The sequence below is a fragment of the Phaethon aethereus genome (genome assembly GCF_964289735.1).
Source record: "Phaethon aethereus genome assembly, chromosome: 1".
NCBI classification, from domain to species: Eukaryota; Metazoa; Chordata; class Aves; order Phaethontiformes; family Phaethontidae; genus Phaethon; species Phaethon aethereus.
In genome coordinates this window covers 195651367-195669525 of record NC_138575.1, presented here as the reverse complement: position 1 = coordinate 195669525, position 18159 = coordinate 195651367, and the positions used below count along the sequence as shown (strand labels likewise).

The following is an 18159-nucleotide window of genomic DNA, read 5'->3' as shown; positions in this document are numbered from 1 at the left end:
AAGCCGCTCAGCTGGGCCAGGAGATGCCTCCAAACCGCTGAGACATCCCGCTTGGCAGAGCAAACCCATCTATCTGCACCTAGGCACGCAGGCACCCTCGAGGCTGAAGAGAAACCCTAGCAGAAAGAAGGGACTTCACAGTTTTGCACAAGACAGAGGGTGGATTTTGAGCCCAAGAGAAGACAGGAGTTTTTTAGAAATTGCAAATAAGGCCCTTAGGACTAAAAAATGTTCAAAAAGCCAATGCTCAGTGAGACTTTCCTCCTACCAGAATATGCAAGATTTCAGGCAACAATACGATGAATAGGTGCAACAGGCAACAAAATGCAGAATAGGCAGAATATGCAGTATATCAGGCCACTGGCCATCTGCAATGGTCATCCCAAGCTAGTACCGCATGGTATGTGTAGCTATCAACAGTTGAAAAATGTCTTTAAAAATCCACTTAAGCGACATCCTAGCAGAATATGTGCAAACAAGAGACAAGATCAGAATACAGAGACATTACAGACGCTTTTTTTCTGGCTTTGCAGCAATTCTGAGTGCACTTAAAGAGTTACAGAGTCACTGCAGTAACTCATGAGCGCAGTGAGCATATGGGAATTTTAGGGAGGTTGGTTAAGGTTTGTTGTTTATTTAGCTTGGGGAGTTTGTGTTTAGAGATCCCTCATTCACCTCTTAACAAAATGTCTCAGCTGGCAAAATATGGTCAAGTGCACACAGCTGCAAAACACAAAACAAAACAAAACAATACAACCCAGTAGCTGATTATCGTCGAGCACCGGGGAGTCTTGGCTCGGTGGTATATGACCCCTAAAAATAACCTGCTTTCCGCTGACCTTGCCTTTCCCAGAAGAAAGCTAGTCTGTAAAGCGAACTCTTCTTCACCAAGGGGGGTGGGGGAATCATTCTCTTGGCTTTCTTGACATGAAAGCCTGCCAAGCGTTCATGTCGTCTTGTCAAAAGACTAAATTACGGAGAAGACAATAGTTACCAAGACTGTGGTAATATTTTATTGGTGAAGTACCACACCCACAGTTCCAGTGGCAACGCGCCAGAGACACGTAGTTTGGGCTCCGGATTTTAGATGAAATATCTTCCAGCTCAATTTAAGATGCAGCATTGGGATATATGGGAATTACTCTATCGTTACTAAATTTTCTTACTACTGTTGGCGCTACCTGATGCTTAGTAGTTATCGGGGTTTCTATTCCAACATGCTTTATAAATAAGCTAATATATATTAGCTGGCTCCTGGAATCACTTCAGCCAACAATAAAATAGATAGATATTGAGGGTGAGAGATGACAGCTGTTTAACTAACGTACAAAACAAGCTGCTCTGCAGTTTAAAAAGGCAAGAAGTGAAAGAAACCCCATCACATTCACCAGAATCAGCCGGGTAAGTTGTAGACTTGGAGAACAGGCTAAACACTGCTGACAAGAATTTCATCAGGTTGCTGTAATGGGAAGGATATCAACCTCCAAAGAGGTTAACCGTTCCTTTCCCTTATTTTAACGCTTTCCTGTAAGAACTACTTCTTGCAGCAGGTTAGGATCACAGAATTTCATCTTAGCTTTAGCAGTCAGGACAAGATCTTTTAAAGATTAGTGATTTTTGGTGCTCAACTCTGGGAACTTTAAAGGGTGACGGGCTTCAGAAAATGTTGACTGCTGAAGAAGTGCTCTCCTGAGCATGTCTCAGAAGTTGAGCAGTCAAAATTGTTTGACAGTTTGAAAACTCTGGTCCAGAATTTGAGTTTTCACCTGGACAATGTAACTGTAAACTGCTTGGGAGCTTAAGATAGTTGGTTTTTTTTTTTAATCAGCCTCCACAAAATCCTTTCCTGGTTTATTTGCGAGAAATCAAAAAAAAAAAGAGGCAGAGGGTCTTGGCATCATTTAAGTAATTAATAAACACTGATTTCATATTTGCAGTGTTGTCTATGGCAGGAGACATTGCCAATCAAAGGAAAAAGAAGTGTTAAAAAGGTGAAACAAAGTTCAGGATTCCCAGACTCCTACTGCCCTGAAGCGCTCAGATCCATTTCACAAGCCTGTCACAAGAGCTTTACTTTCCAGGTCTAAAAGCATCAGATAAATAGGTCATTGTATAAATAACAGCAGAAAATTAGAGCAAATAGAAGTGTTGGAAAAGCTTTTGGACTCTGTTTCCTTTAAGGATTACAAGGAAATTTTTCTTTGGGCAGTGTCCTAGGATGTAACAAAAAGTAGTGCAGCTGCCAAATAAGAAATGTCTTTTTTAATTAACTTCCTTACAAATGTTCAGCTTATTACTGTTTGCTGCTTGGTTATTAATTTCTTTAATTTCCAAGGCAGACATCATCAAGGAAATATGTAAAAGCTCCAGTTTCCCTAATTAGCTTTAGGCTGGTGCGTGCCACCTCCCTCCTCCGGCAACAACACACCACATTTTATATTCATTATTTTAGCAGCAGAGGATTTACAGAATGCAACCCATCTCACTGGGTTTCAGCATTCACTGCTCAATGCTGTATGAGGAAATATTTACTACTTATACAACAAAAAGCGAGTAGGTTTTTCCTGTAACTTGTATAGTATAATTCAGGTTATCAATATCATCAATGTTTAAAACACCAGACGTCAAGCTTCCAGCCTCTTTTACAATTCTTTGGTTTTGCAAAGAATTTGAGCAGGTAAAGGAAAGAGCTGGGGTCCCTGTAGGGGAAGTATAAACTGATGGATTTGTTTCCAGGTCTAAGTGTACTGCATAGGAGAGACAAATCCAAATAAACTAAATGGAGGGGGCAAGGAACTGCTGCTGAATTGCATTTAGAATTCAAGATCTCCATCTGTGGCAGTGGCACGTAGCCAACATCTTTTCAGGTTTTGTTTTTTTGAATTGAAAACAGCTGGGATATTATTGACATAGGAACTGCTTTACTGGTCTGACTCTGACCATAACAAGTTTTGCAGTTTCCAAGAGGATTCCAGCTATTTTTATAGCAAAAACTGAAACTGAAATGAGGGTTGGCTCCTATTGAAACTGTCAAAGCACATTCCAGGAATCTCAGCAATTTACCAAGTAATCATATAGTAAGCAGCTATAAAGTAGAATGGTTATTTACAATCTACAAAATGGTTTTATACAGTGTAAGCAGTTAGAACACTTCTATCAAAGGTTTGATCAAAGAGAGAAAATGTTTCTTAAAATTGCCAAAGGCAACACATGCCTGCTTTTCAAGGCAGCTGTCTTATCCAGTATTTTAGCTGCAAGTTTACCGCTCTATTAATAGGTTCAAAACAGAAATAAGAAAAGGGAAAGTGAAGTCCAGCATTTGATGCCACAGAAAAGTAAACAGGTTATGTGGGAAAACAGAATATTAGGTGAAAACTCCATGTGCCATTTCTCCTCAGAACGACAGTATTTTACAAAAGTTGCAGATAATTGCTCAGGTAATTACGACACGGAGCCTTTTTATAAACAGGGATGATTATATTAATTCCCTGTCCTGAAGCTGGAAAAATGAGGTAGAGGGAGGTTGTGTGACAGACTTGCAGCAGGTCAAGCAGGTGATGGTATGGGGATGCGAGGCTGGATGTGACCCCAGTGTATCGCTCTCCCTCCGTACAGAAGCAGGTACGCTGCCGCGTACTTCTCAGACCCACTTCAGGGAAGTTTTTTCACCAAAGCATTTAAGCACCTGTTTCAACTCAGCCACGTTCCTATTTCTCTTGAAGTGAACTAGGATTTTAGTGCCATCTAGTTAATTTTATGCCTGATATTAAGCGTTTCCATGTGTAATGCCTTGAAATAGGAGCAACGTTTGGAACGTGCTCAATCAAGCATTTTCCTGAACTGGTCCCAGTGCTGGCCTTTTTCCTTCCAGAAAAAATATCTGGAGGATACATAAGAGAATTCAAAAGAGGTTTTGATCTGTGTTCTGGACTACTGTTAGGGTATTGCTGAAGACGAAATACTGATTCGTCTCAGTTGCTAATAGCAATTGGACAGAAAAGAAGAAATTACAGAACTGTCACAGAATATTTCTTTCACTTGTTTATGGACAGAACTGCAAGAGGTTTTGATTGCAGAGAATTATAATCAGCACAAAACTATGAGAAGTGCAGCTGAGCTGGACCAAAGGTGAACTGAACAGAGTGTCCTGTTTCCAACAGTGAATCGTAGTCACTGTTTATGAAATAGTACATTTAAGGAAGACAAGTAGATCTTGAACTTTCCCTGGTATACCCTCCAGTTTCTGCCAACCAAGTACTTAAGAACTTTGTGAGCCAAGAGTTGTATCCAGACCACCACATTTAATAGGCGCCAATGGGCTCATCCTCCAAAAATGTATCAAACTCCCTTTTGAATCCATTTATACTTGGCCTCTACAGCATCCTCTGGCAAAGAGCTCCACATATTGACATATTGCACAGAAACCCAGGAATGTGCCAGGGTCCTTCAGTAACTAGAGCTCAGGTTTGGTTAGTGGAGCTCAGGAGTGTTAAAAGACTTTAGCCCCCAGCCCCTTTCCCTGTTCCTCCCCATCAGCAGGCACTAGCAAGGGCAGGGAGCAGACTCGCATGTCACCTGTCCACCATCACCATCAAGTTACTGGCAAAGAGCTGCACCTCTTCTTCTTAATACATCTTGCTAAAACGGTTTCCTAAAAAACATCGTGGTGTAACTGAAGCCAAAAAAAAAAAAAAAAAAAAAAAGGTGTCCGGGGGGACATTATTAACAGTTCTCAAGTACTTTTCAGAAAAAGAGGAAGACTAGTGACCACATCCTTATGTGGTGTAAACAAGTGATGTTTCAGTAACCTCAGCAGCAGTGTGCAGACTGACACTGCAGGTGATCTGGCCTCTCTGCAGCTTCTGATCAGTCACTTCCATCTCTTCCTCAGCAGCAATCCAGAAATCCCCACCCGTCCTCCTCCAGTGGAGACAGAGAGACATCTCAGTCACCAGAAGTCATTATAGACTGTGACAGAACACTATGTCCAAGAACAGCATCTGGCACCAAGGAAAATTAATATTTCAGCTGCCTGAATGTCATCTTAAAAATGAAAAGATTTTCATCAGACATTGTCCTGGTTCCTTGCACTCTTTGTACACTACAGAAGTGCTCTGCATGACAGTAGCATTTAAAATTAAAAAAAAAAAATAATTGGGGCAATAAAAGAGCCTCCAAGACTAAAGCATATACTTGCTAAACACTTAACTGATGACCACTATTCAGGGCTATATGCAGGACACTTCATAAAAGAAGATTAACATTTGAGGTTACTGTATATTTGAATTTTTAGAATAGTGTTTTAGTGAGAAAAAGATTTTGAATCCAGCAGCTGAGGGACCAAATAGTGTTCCAGGGAGGTCTGCACACTCAAACTTGCCACAGACAAAACAAAACATTTTTTTCTTCCTCCTTCAATTTTTTTCTCTTCTTGTCCCATTTGTATTTCTTTTCTCAACCTTCCCTTTTGAATTTGAAGCTGGGTTTTCTCCAATTTTTCTTTCTTGTCATCCAAATATTTTAAGACATATTAAATGGTCTGAAATAATAAACAAATATTAAGTAGTGTCCTTGTCTCAATATTAATTAAAGAGAAATCTCTTTATTCTCTGCCAGATTTATCCATATGCCACCTCACTGATTACCACTTTTATGGCAAATGTCCAGTCGCTCCGATAAACCAGGATACATAAATAGCTATTTCGTGGTAACTCAGATTAAATGGATATGGCTGCACATAAATATATTCATATTTCAATGTCAGAAGCTAAATATGATTCTAAAGTTTTCCCTGTTTTATGTTGGAGCAAGTAGGCTTAACACTATGGACTATATTTCAATAGCTCTTAATCATGACTGTCAGATTTTTAAGTTCATCTGATTTTAGGAAAGCAAAATGTGTCACTGAATCCACAAGCTGATTGTTAGAGGTATAAATTTGTCAAGTGTGGTTGAGATTTGTTGAAAACCTGGCCCAAAATATTTCAGAGAAAATGTAGCTGAGCATGCATAAAGTAGTGACTACTCCAAGGTACATGTGATATACTAAACCAGCCTGTAACCCAGCTTATTTCCAGTTAAATCTGTGGCATTTTTAGAATGTGTTGGCTCCAAAAGGGCATAGAAAAGACTTGACAGAAAAGAGCTCAAAGGTGCCAAATTACAAGCAGCATCTACAAGCTTGAAAACACTTACATTAACCCATGGATGCTCAAGAACTTGCAAGGCTGAGAATCGTAGATCTACATCTACTTGAAGCATCATTGTGATAAGTTCCTGAGAAATGGAATAGCGGGTCAAATATAAAGAACATTTTTAAAGAACAAATCAGCAGTTAATTCACTAAAGTGCTCTTCAACTGATTATGTAGGAGTGCTCAAAGATAGAGTGAACTACTAACTGCAGAAATATATTAAGATTATTAAAAAAAAGAACAACTATGAACTGCTGAACTTCAAGCTGAACTTTTAAATCCATATCTAACAGTACCTTGAAAAGCTAGAAGACAGTTCTGAGTTACAGTTCTGCAGCCATTGTTTAAGAGAAGAGCACTTAATAGGTAATGTACAAAACAGATGGTCACATGAAATTAGGTTAGCTTCCCATTAAGAAAAAGCTAATTCCTCTGCAGGAAAAAAGCCAGCAAATCTAGACGTTTACTTTACGCTCTTGTATAAATGACACAGGAGGTGTTAAAAAAACACTTAAAAATATTATTTTTCATCCTCTGGTTTCCTCTGCAATTCCCTAGTTTTCAACTAGCATGTAAATAAACTTATATCTAATTCCACCAGTGAGTAGAGTGCACAGAAAGGATGACAGTATGACAGCAAATAAAGGGGTATCACCAAAGACCAAAGTTAATAATTCTTAGTGTCAAGAAGTTAAATGAATAGGCTAACGCTTCAAAACAGATATTTGACTGATAGACTGAACTATCTGGAAGGCACCGTTGGCAAAGGACTTGCAGAGCTCTCATTAACGGCGCAACAAAATAAATCCTGCTACAATACAATGACGTGGTTTAGAGGACATCTTCCAACTCTCTGACTGTATCTCATTCATTAACCTCATTAGTTAACAGGCTAAAACACTAGTCCTGATCACCCTCCACATATCTGTAAAAGCAGGATCTAACTCTCCAAAGAACGGAGATTCAGAACATAGAATGCTACTTTCATTACATGCATCTATGATTCTATGATTCTATGAATCTATGATCCACCTCCAAATTTTGGGTTTTTTTGTGATTAATTAAACACTGTCACACTGAAAGAAACAGGAAGACAGTTTTGCCTGGATTTGCCTTACAGAACTTAAGCACTTATCTACAGGATGACCATAGGAATAGTTTTATGATTTTGGCTTTTTTTTTACATACACATGTGTATTATCTCATTCTCTCTCTATATTTATACACGTGACTACAGTGAATGCCAGATCCCTAGAAAGTATGCGAGTTAAGCTGTTGCTCCCGAGCACTAATTGGAGTTAAAAAATTTGATCTGCTCTGCAAGTATAATGAACTCTGTCAGGATCTGTATCTCAAAAGCATTGCATCTATCTGCCTTAGCACACCTCAAGCTCTACCTCTTGTGTCGTGTGCCAAGAGGTCACAGCCCATGAACTGGTGGACAGAAGAAGTCTGACAACAGTTAAGGGTCACGGGCAATGCAAGGCCTGGCTCTTTGACAGAAAGAAACAACAGACATATGAACTAATGGGATTAATAAAGGGAAAACAGCCTCCCTATAATATTATTATATTCTATTCAAAGGCTTCAGGTTGGTACCTGGTCCCCGTCATAAGTACATACAAAGCACAGTCCCAGGGAGCATTCCAGCTAAGAAGTGTAGGTCAAGCAAAGTTACTTAAAATTTTTCTTGATCGGTAAGGGCTGCTGGTGACTCTGGTGTGTGAGACATCATATAAAGACAGGGTCCCTTTCAGAACCACCTGGAGTCTAACAGACAGACAGTGATAAAACAACAATGTACTCGGTGACCCAGAGGAATTATAAGTGAAGCAGGAGGTGTATGAAACATGTCAAATACAGCACCGTGAAAGAACAACATTCATTAGATACTGGCACTGGGAATAACATTGGAGAAGAAGGTATCATCAACTCTATAAACCCACCTTTGCAGAGTCAGAAACGTTGTCCCAATACGGAGATGGAAAATCCACCTGTCCCATCAAAATCTGATCAAAAAGCACTTCTTGGTCATCTCCACTTCTGTAAAGTAAAAATCAAACAAAAACAACAACAAAACCCACAAAGAAATTATTTCCAGAGCTGGTTTCAACAGGCTTCTTGAAATTGCCTTCAATTGGCGATCCCTTAGAATGCTTTTGGAAACTCAATTCCCCCCAAGCATGCAACCATGGGCGTGAATGGTGAGACCATCATTTGGTACATTCTTTCTGAGGCAACCTGCTTCTTTTTAGGATTGTCAACAACTTTGCAATTGTTTTGAGGGGGAGAAAAGATCTGATGTCCATATTAAGTAGCTTACATTTTAATTACCTTTTACCGACCACAAAATATGTTGTATTTGGTCCATGAAAGAAGATGCTTATTTCACTGTGTATTTTAAACATCAGGCAAAGGCACCCAGAACCCGTAATGGAGGCTCTTGTTTTGTAATGCAATGAAGTTTAAACTAAAATAAACAAACGTGAGACAGAGATTTTACAGTAAAATCACAGACATTTATGGGGTTTGTGTAAAATACTATGCAGAGCATGGGAAAAAACAAACCCTAAGAGCAGAGAACTTTTTCCAGTGCGAATCTCTGTGCTTAATGCAAAAGCAGAACAGGGACCAATTCACAGAACAAGGATGGTTGAATAGATCAGTCCATACCCACGAAACGGAGGGAAACCACAGAGCAGGATGTAAGTAATCACACCCGCTGCCCAGATGTCCACCTTCAAGCCATATCTAGAAGTATGAGAGACACGGTTAGAGGCATCCGACTCCTATGAACTGTAGTACAAGAATAGAGGAAACATTTTCAGAATTATTAATAATTTCTTATATATCCTCATCTGAACTTTCTCTATGTCCTATCTACCTATCCTAATTCCACTTCCAAATTTTTTTTACATTTGCATCTTAAAACTACATCAGATCAGAATGTAGGAGTGCGTACAAGATGTCGTGCCGTATTCTTGAGTTAGACAGTGATGCCTACCAGCGTGAAGCCTGCTCAAGCCAGCAGGCTTTTACTCTGTGGAACAAATCAGAGGAAGATGACAGTGTATGATAACAAAATAAAATTAAGTGAATGGTAGTTAACAGTCTCTAGGAACAGCTTAAGAATTACTTTTATTGTATCTGCAAATGGCTAATTATTAACTCTGTGTTAAGCTGCGAAGTTTGAGGCCAAAAACTGGTAGAGAACATAATATGACACCAAAGTTGGCCCTGCTCTGAGCTGGTTTGGACAAGATAGCCTCCAGAGGTCCCCTCCAACTTAATTGTTCTACAAGCTATGATTCTGCATCATAGCCAAGTAAAGGCAGCATAAAAATCTTAACTGCAAGAATTCCTATCTGGCACATGGGTGAGAACATGCTCCACTGGGTACACACCAATGAATCATGAATAGAAGTGATTTACCCAGTTTCAGCGATGATTTCTGGAGCTACATATGTTGGGGTCCCACAAACAGTATATAGGGGTCCATCCACAATTGTTGCTAGGCCAAAGTCTCCTAGTTTCAGGGACTTGCTTCCATCTTGGTGTTCATAAACCTAAATCAGGAGGAAAATTCAAAGGTTTAACACAGTACCATCAAGGTAACTACTATATCATTTACTAACTGATTGAAATGTTCCTTCTAATTTACAATCCTTTTTCTCTTCCTTACCTACAATATACTTCTCTGCATGCTTTGAAAATTCACAGAGAATTTGGCCAACTTCCCTTGAATGCACTCAGGGTGTTTGGGAAGGTTTTACCGTGCTACCTGGCAAACAAAAGACATAGTACTTGCTAGAAGCTAAAGTCCAGAAGCAAAAGGTCCAGCAGTGATGTTCTGAGATTAAATTCCCCCTGCCAGCCAATTCACAGTGTAAGGTTTTTGAGTTTATTTTACTCGCACAGAGCTTAAAGGCTTGCACAGGAATTTCATCTTCTTAGATAATACAACAGTGACTGTACTGATTGCACCAACAGATTCTTCTCTGTGTATTGAAGTCATGACATACAAACCTGGCTGGACTGTTTCACCTAGAAACACTGTCCTCTCCTTGGATGACTGTTAAAAACCAATCAGTGTCTTAATGGTATGTTATCATCATCATCAACGGACATAGGTAGGGTAGTTAATGAGTGTACATGAAAATTCTGTCTTAAAACATGGTCTTCACAGCAGCAACAAGAACTTTCATGGGTTTTTATGGGTGCAAAAGGAGATTAAGATATAGTCACAAGAAAAAAGCCAGAAACATCAGTTAAAAACACACAATTTTAAAAGCTGGCTCAATGCAAAAGAACAACCCCAAACCTGCAAACACTGAAAACATACAAATAATGCTTAAAAGAAAAAAACTACATTAAACACTAGACTGTGAGTCTGTCTTTAATCCAGATGCTGGTTTGGGTTCTTGTTCCCTATTTTGAAATTGTTTATGATGCAATTTAATGTTGTTTACCCTAGCAACACCTTAAAAAATGGAAACAGTCTAGAGGAGGTCTTCTTAAAGTATATATGCATCACACTGTTATTTTGTAACCCAAATCAAAACTCCATGCAGCCTGGCTCACCAGCAGTGATATCCTGACAACAATTAGCAGTAACACTGTGTAAAATAGAAGATATCATACTTCACAACCAAAACCAAAATCATCCTTAATACCCAACTTTACCAGCTACTCCTACATCACAAATCACATTTATCTACACTGCCTGCAGAGGAAAAGCCTATATTTTTTTCTTACAAAAATGCAATAAATTCAACAACGGGCCCTTGAAGAATTCACTTGGTGCAAAAATGAGATCCTGAAGTCTCTTGCTGCTGTTTGCTACAGATCTGCTACAGCTCATAATAATTACTTGTATTATACAGCCTTCCCAAGTTTCTCCTTTGTGAACGTTAGTCATGTCTATAGAGAGAAAATCCCTCTCTGTCCTGAATCCCTGCTACCAGGTGATACAGCCACAAGCAGACATTCAGAATGCACAGAATTCTTCTCCTTTCCTTATTTTCTTTTTAATAATACAGCTGGATCTTTAGAAGGACCAGCAATTTGATATAGATTCACAGTTCCCTGCTACTAAGCCAGAAAAAAAGATAGGCTTATAGAAATGCACTGGAAAAAAAGCAATTATGGTTTTATTAAAAACATAGATTGTTAAATACATCTGGTTCCTGAAACTAAAGAAAGTGCTCTCTGAAATGGCAGTAATAAATCTAATTTCAACAACAGTTTTAATTAAAGGCAAGAGACTACAGCTTTAAATATCCACTTGCTGAAAAATGTAAAGTGTGCACTTAGACATTGAGCTGAATCCAGTTTAATTAGCATCTCATATTCTATTTCATGCAGTTATCTTTTACAAAGCCCTCTCTGAGTTGTGTTAGCCTAGTGAATGTTCATAAATTCCCTCCTTCAACCGACCACACCTTCTATGTCTCCTGTACCTTGGAAATTAATTATGGAAGAGGCTTGTTTGACAATATTTACCAATGCAGAAGGTTTGGTACTGTGCATTTTCTAGTATTTTGCCCCATCTGTTTCCAGGAATTACTTTTCTTGGAAAACTACTTCAGTTGACTTGTAAAACTGAAGAAAGTAACTTCTCCTCACCCTGTTGTAACTCCATATAAAAAGGAGCCCAATCTGAAGCTGTGGTATGTTACTTGCCAGTCAAGGAATGTGAAAGATAATTTAATGTTCATGTTATTCAGAACAAACGTTGTATGTGTTCCACTGCATTTAAATACTGAAGGGCAATTAAAGAAATGGGGATTAGTGCAAATTACCTACTATGTAGTGCTTTCACTGTTTTAACTAAGCAATAAAACTGTGTAATTGTACAACACTAATTGAATGCAGCCACACATAATTGTGTGCCACCATATGTATCCTATTACTATAAAGACTGTCAGTATTTTCTAAGCTGCTCTTGTGATCAGTGCAGATGGCAACAGTCAGAGAAGTTGTTCTCTAGGGTTTATTATATGGCTATAAAGACATCCCATGACTTGACAAAATAAACGAGCTAAATAGCAGCAATTATGAAAAATGTTCCAATCAAATCATGGAAGACACTCTCTAGAGAACAAAAAAATTGCTGAAAAATCACAGGTACTCTGCATTACCCATCTGACTGTTAGGTGGGCTTTGCATGCCTTGAGGGTGATAAGGAATAGTTAAGCACTTACAGAAATTACTGGTGGTGCACATAGGACGTTGAGACAGGTTCACACACACAAAGATTTATCAGCAGGGTCTATAGCTGATGGCACACGTCAGCTCTAAGTGTGAAAGATACTTTTGGGGAAAAGGAAAAACCAAAGGAGACAAAGAGGGAGGCTAAAGGGAAAGCTCTCCCAGGAGCCAGGAAGAGATGCAATAAGGAGGCTCCAGATGAGCATCCTCCTCTAGGTGTCCTCTCCAGAGCAGCATGTTCCCCTTCATCCCCCGTATTTTTCCTATAGTAACTCTATAGATTTTGTCAGGCCTTGCTCGTGCTCCCTCTTTTTCCTGCTAATGGGGCTGTTAGCACCGGGACGCGTATTGATCGGGGCAGATGCTGCCCCCCAGTTAGCTGCTCTGCTTTGGGCAGGCCTGTTATAGGCTCCCCTAAACCTAAAGCTACAACCCATGGGTAGGAAAAGGGCAGATTCTCACACCAGTGGCTAGGAGAACCTGCTGTAACAATACTACTGGGGCTTGCAGGTGCAAAACCATGACAGTCATGACATGCAAGCAACAGCATAAGAACAACAAGGGAAAAATACTGCCATGACCACTTAGGTGAAGGGTTACAGAGCTGCAAGCAAAAGGTAGGCTACAGAAGGCAAGGAGAAGGCCTTCAGCAACAGAAAGGCTAAGACCCATATGGCATTTTGTGAGTGTTCTATAAATGCCATGAAAATAACCCTAATTGCAATCTTGTGATACAGGGACCTACCCATCCCATTTGACAGATAAGAAGATAAAAGTAGAAAGGTCAAGAGACACTAAGGCCACAGACAGCCAACATCAGAGACAAGGTCAGAATGCAGTTAAGTCTGGTTCCAAAGCACTCTTCTAAAAGAGTGTTCATTTCTTTTAAGGACCTGATAAACCTTTGAGAATTAGTATAATTTGTGAATCAAATGCCGGCTTTTGAGGGTTAGGATGCTGCAAGAGGTTAAGTGCTGCCTCCTCGCTGCTCAGTGTCAATATCAATGTAGGACTCTCATATATGTGCAACACTGGAAAAATCACTCAGAAACAATTCAGCTACAATGCCAACAGTGTGATCATTCCTGGTGGTGAGCAATTACCAGAGACCGCTGGGCAGGTAAATCTAATCCTCTCTCTGTTGCCCCCACCTCCTGCCTACTTTTCTCTCTTTCCCCAAAACTTAACCCTACAACTGTGAGACTTTAGGCATTTAGAGACAGGTCAAGCCAGCGGCAGGGCAAGCCTTGCCCCAGATCAAGGCCCTCCTCCACACTCCAAGTCACAGCATTAATTAATCCTGGCACGTGATTGCTATAACTTCTGCAGGGAGCCACCTATGAACACCAGCACAAGGGCTGTAAAGGAGTATCAATTGTTAGTGTCCAGGGAAACTTCTATCCGACACGTTTTTAGCAGTTTCTGGAAAATGAGGGCAGGCAACTTCCCCACCCAGAACTATAAAGGCACCTGCCACTAGAGGAACCTCAACTGCAAAAATCCCACTCCCTGGAAGTTTAGTAAGAACTGCTTCAGTCAACTTCCCCATAAAACCTCTTCTGTATCAAGCAGGAGTAAATGCACTAAGTCATGGCAGAGAGCATATAGCCAAGGGAACTGATATTTTAGGTATCTTATACATTGTTTTATGGCTGCAGAATATATGGATAATTGGGACATCTTGATACCGGGACATGTCAGCAAATTCAGAATAACTCAGAGAATGGTGAAATAATCAGGAGAAATTAATTTCTCAGCAGAAATAAAACTATGCCAGTTGGAGAACACAATGGCTGCATTCAAGAGTGCAAAATTCTCAGAAGAAGGACTAATTGCCAGGGTATGTTTTCCATTCCATACCATCCCTTCAGTGAGTAGAGTTCATACGGATTCAGTCAGGAAAAGGAAGATTAATTCTTTTTAGTAAAGTGTGTTAATAAAAGGTGCTGCGGGATTATTTGAGAGATGCAGCAGGGCGAGGAAGGACTCTGAAGCCTCTTCCTGGTTCTGCTCTGATGTACCACACGAGCAGGGCACAACATTTATACACACCATGTTTGTAAAACTGAACTGCTGCTAATTATTGAAGCAGCTGCAGAAGTACAGAATGGTCTATTGAGGACAGAACACCTCTGTATTTATGAGAAGGTTGAAATTATACTGCAGCTCACTGCAAAGTCACTTCTAGTGATCACTGGAACAACTCTGTCGCTGTGTCCTGGGCAACTGCCTAGAAATAGGTAACAGCTGATGTGACTGTACTTTTTGTGATAGCTGTTGTTCTTAGGAGAACTTTACAATGTTAAGGTTAAACTTAAAAGACCAACGACTAAAAAGGCTGAAATAAACTTGGGGGGGGGGGGTATGGAGGGAGGAAGAAGCACAGACTTCCTCTGACACACTCCCAAGTTTTCAACAATACCGAAAGCTGAATTTTCACTTACCAGTAGGTTCTCTGGCTTGATATCCCTGTGGACAATGTTCAGGCTGTGGAGATACTTGATGGCACTGGCCAGATTGTAAAGCATCCCACTGGCATCCCGCTCTGTATATTTGTTGGTGGAAGTAATAGCATCAAAAAGATCTCCTCCCTGGAGCAAAATGACCATGGCATATGAGCAACACTGCTTGTGAAATAACTGAAAAATTTTGGGAAGATCAAGGAGCATCATTTATAGAGGAGGAGGAGGAGGAGGAGGAGGAGGAGGGAGGAGCAGTACAGTTTCCTTGCAGATATAAACTTTGGGTACTGTGATGACATCCCCCATAATGGCAGCTGAACATATAGGTAATTCCGAACCATTTATCATGGTTTAGTTGGTCAGCCCAAGAGGCCGGAGTCTCCACTGCAAACGGTTCCCACCTGCTGCCGCTTTTGTAACATGTCCAGCACTTGCCAACCTGCGTGTTCAGAGCCTCTGTTGCTAATTTCTGGCATGCCTACATACTTGCCTGTCACGATGCCACATACCAACCCTTGCCACCCTATTATAATCAGAAACAGGTTGACATCATGTTTTTGCCCAAAGTCTGACTGAACTCCAGAAAAATGAAGAAATTCTGAGTAAAACTCAAACCAGCTACCTGTCACCTCTGCTAGAGTATTTTAAAAGTCTGTTTCCATCTCATAAAACTTTGAAAACATGTATTTCAGAAACTAATTTCTCTACTCAAGATGTGAAGTTTTTGGTAGTGTGATGCTCTTCTCGCAGTTATACCGAATAACTTCCCAGCATATACGTCAGAAAATCATACTGAAAGAGACTTAAGAATTAACATTAGTATTTCACCACAGCTACAAACACAGGTGGCAACTTGTCCTGTTTCTAGCTCATCGTGTTGTCTAATTCAGCTAAAAGCTACTGTTAGTGAAAGAAAAAATAAGAAAATAAGAGAGAAAGAAAGAAAAGAAGGAAAATTAAGTGGAAGTCCTCAAAGTTGCAATGATCTTCTTCAGGATCTGAGGAAGTCACGACATTTGGACTGTATTTCCAGAGCCGAGCTGGCAAGTGGGAAGAAGAACATGTAAGTGCTTGGAGAAAGACCAAAAAATAAGTTTAAAGGAGAGATTAAGGGGGAAGCTTGACAGAGTGGAGGAAAAAACAAACATCTTTTGAGAGACACTACTCAGAGGTGTTGGGCCTTCAGCCAAAATCAAAGCAGCACCATAAAGGAAACACAGACCAAAAAAAAAAGAGGAGGGAAATGATAATTCTGCAAAAACAATAAAAAAAATCCCTGCTGCAGTCAAAACATCAACAAAAAAATCACAGGAGACTGTATTTTAAAGAAAAAGTAGGTATTTTCTGAAGGCAACAGAGAAATCCTAGCTTTGCCAACTCTCAGGATTTTATCAACATTTTCAAGTTATTTGGTGGGGTTTTTTTTAAGGCTCAGCTCCAGTAAACACTGTTTTCACTAAGAGAAAGGAGGAGGGGAAAGAATAAAAAAAAAAATTTTTCCAGGAATCATGGCTACAGACAAAGAGGTGGGAAAAGACAATCACCAAAGACTCAACCCTGAGAAAACAGACATTACTTGTTAAAAAAGCCCAAACAAACTATTAACATTTTTGCATTGTTGAGGTGCAGCTGAAGTCTGCCAGGGCAGATTTATTCCCACTGTAGATGCAAAACCCCAGCCTTGGAAACTGCTTGCAGCCAACCATTGTCAAATCTGGACCACATCAAAACTTCTTCTCTGGCTGGTGACTGATCAAGATACATCAGGATACATAGTGTCAAGGAAAAGGAGGAAGAAAAGGCCAAACTAAACCAGATAAAGGATTAGAGAGAAAGGCCAAATATTTGGCAAAAGTACAATACCAAGTACTTCATGGCATTAACTGATCCCTACGTATTAGATATCAGCATGTGGCAAAATATGTGGGATAAATAATCTATCTTCCCTAAGCTCCTTCCTGTGAAGCCCCTGTACCAGCTGCTTTTTAACATGAGGTAGTGGATTAGACAGATCTTCGGTCTTATCAAATAGGTTCCAGATGCTCAGGAGAAGTGTCAATAACATCAGAAAAAGATCTGCCTCCAAACAAAGAAAACAGTCCAGGCTGAGATGTGAGGGGTGAAAAGGAAAGAAGCTGAACCTTAAAAAGCGAAGGGAAAACTTTGGCCTAAAGTCAGAAGAGCAAATATTCATGCGCAACAGAAACCCGAAGTCAGAATAATACAGAGGCTGCAGAGCACATTGACAGATGGTCAAGCCAATCTGAAGCAGCATCATTTTCTCCAGTTAAGCAGCTTACTTTACTCATAAAGTCTCTTACCAGGTAGCCTGGTAAGAAAAGAGAGCATACATTTAGTCTCTGGGATTCTCTGCAGTTAAAAGAGAGACGATGTCCTGCAAAGAGTTAACAGAGCTGACAGCTATATCAGGCAGAATTATTTTCAGACTTCCCTTTCCCTGAAGAGCACTTTAACCTGCAAGGTTCTGCTTAGCCAATTCACACAGCAGGTCACTATCATTTATTCAGGCAGAAGGGGTGAATTCAGGATGACATTTCAGTCTTAAATCCCCTGTTCTGGAGTGAAATGGGAGCAGTAACATCTGAATGCAGTTTTTATCATCTGTGCACTGAGGAAGTATACTTGGAAGTACAGTAACCAATTATTTATTTATTACCTTGTTATGTAAATGATATAATCTCTCTTTTCTTCTACAAAAGTGAAATCATATCCTGGAGCAGTAAAGGAAACTCTGCAATAAATCTTGCTCGTTAAATTGGCCAAACCCCTGTTAGGTTTGAATAACAATTTTGTTTCGCTGTGTAAAAAGGCAACGTGCCAGAAACCAGGTCCTTGCTTCCTTTTACAAGCACCACTCGCAATGTGTTTATATTTGTATTTATGAAGTGCTTTTTCTTACACTTTACAAAGCAATGAATGGCCTATCTGCCATGAGGTGAGGGCAGCACTTGCAGCAGCCACTTATGTCAAACATGTTACTGCCAATTAATGCAGGGTGGTATTAACTGAAACCGTGCTCTGCACTATCAAGCCTTTTCTCCTTGAATTTCTTTCCTGTCTGTGAGTTTGATTTAAAGTCAAGTCTTCAAAAGTCAGTCGCTAACAGATGGTTAATCAATTCTAACAGTGCATGCTATGAAATGGTAACAGTCAGCAATTGGTGAATTAACAATCAATGTCTTTCCAGAAATACTTTCCCCGGTGCCCATAAGAGTATAACAAGGCTTTTTTTTAGCAATTAAATACTAAGGAATAGATGTTTGCTTCAAAGAA

At 39.9% G+C, this 18159-nt stretch overlaps 1 protein-coding gene across 2 annotated transcripts in view; it reads right to left on the bottom strand.

Annotated features, from left to right (window-relative positions):
- Positions 1 to 18159, bottom strand: part of DCLK1 (doublecortin like kinase 1) — a gene marked incomplete at its 3' end in the record, with an annotated part of 248547 nt that overhangs the window by 16465 nt on the left and 213923 nt on the right. For both annotated transcript variants that reach the window (XM_082013947.1, XM_082013948.1), the window contains exons 10-14: positions 14848 to 14994; positions 9626 to 9759; positions 8867 to 8944; positions 8140 to 8236; positions 6196 to 6276 (exon numbers count right to left, since the gene is read on the bottom strand). In XM_082013947.1, the coding sequence (XP_081870073.1) occupies positions 6196 to 6276; positions 8140 to 8236; positions 8867 to 8944; positions 9626 to 9759; positions 14848 to 14994 (537 nt within the window). The remainder of the gene's footprint in view (positions 1 to 6195; positions 6277 to 8139; positions 8237 to 8866; positions 8945 to 9625; positions 9760 to 14847; positions 14995 to 18159) is intronic.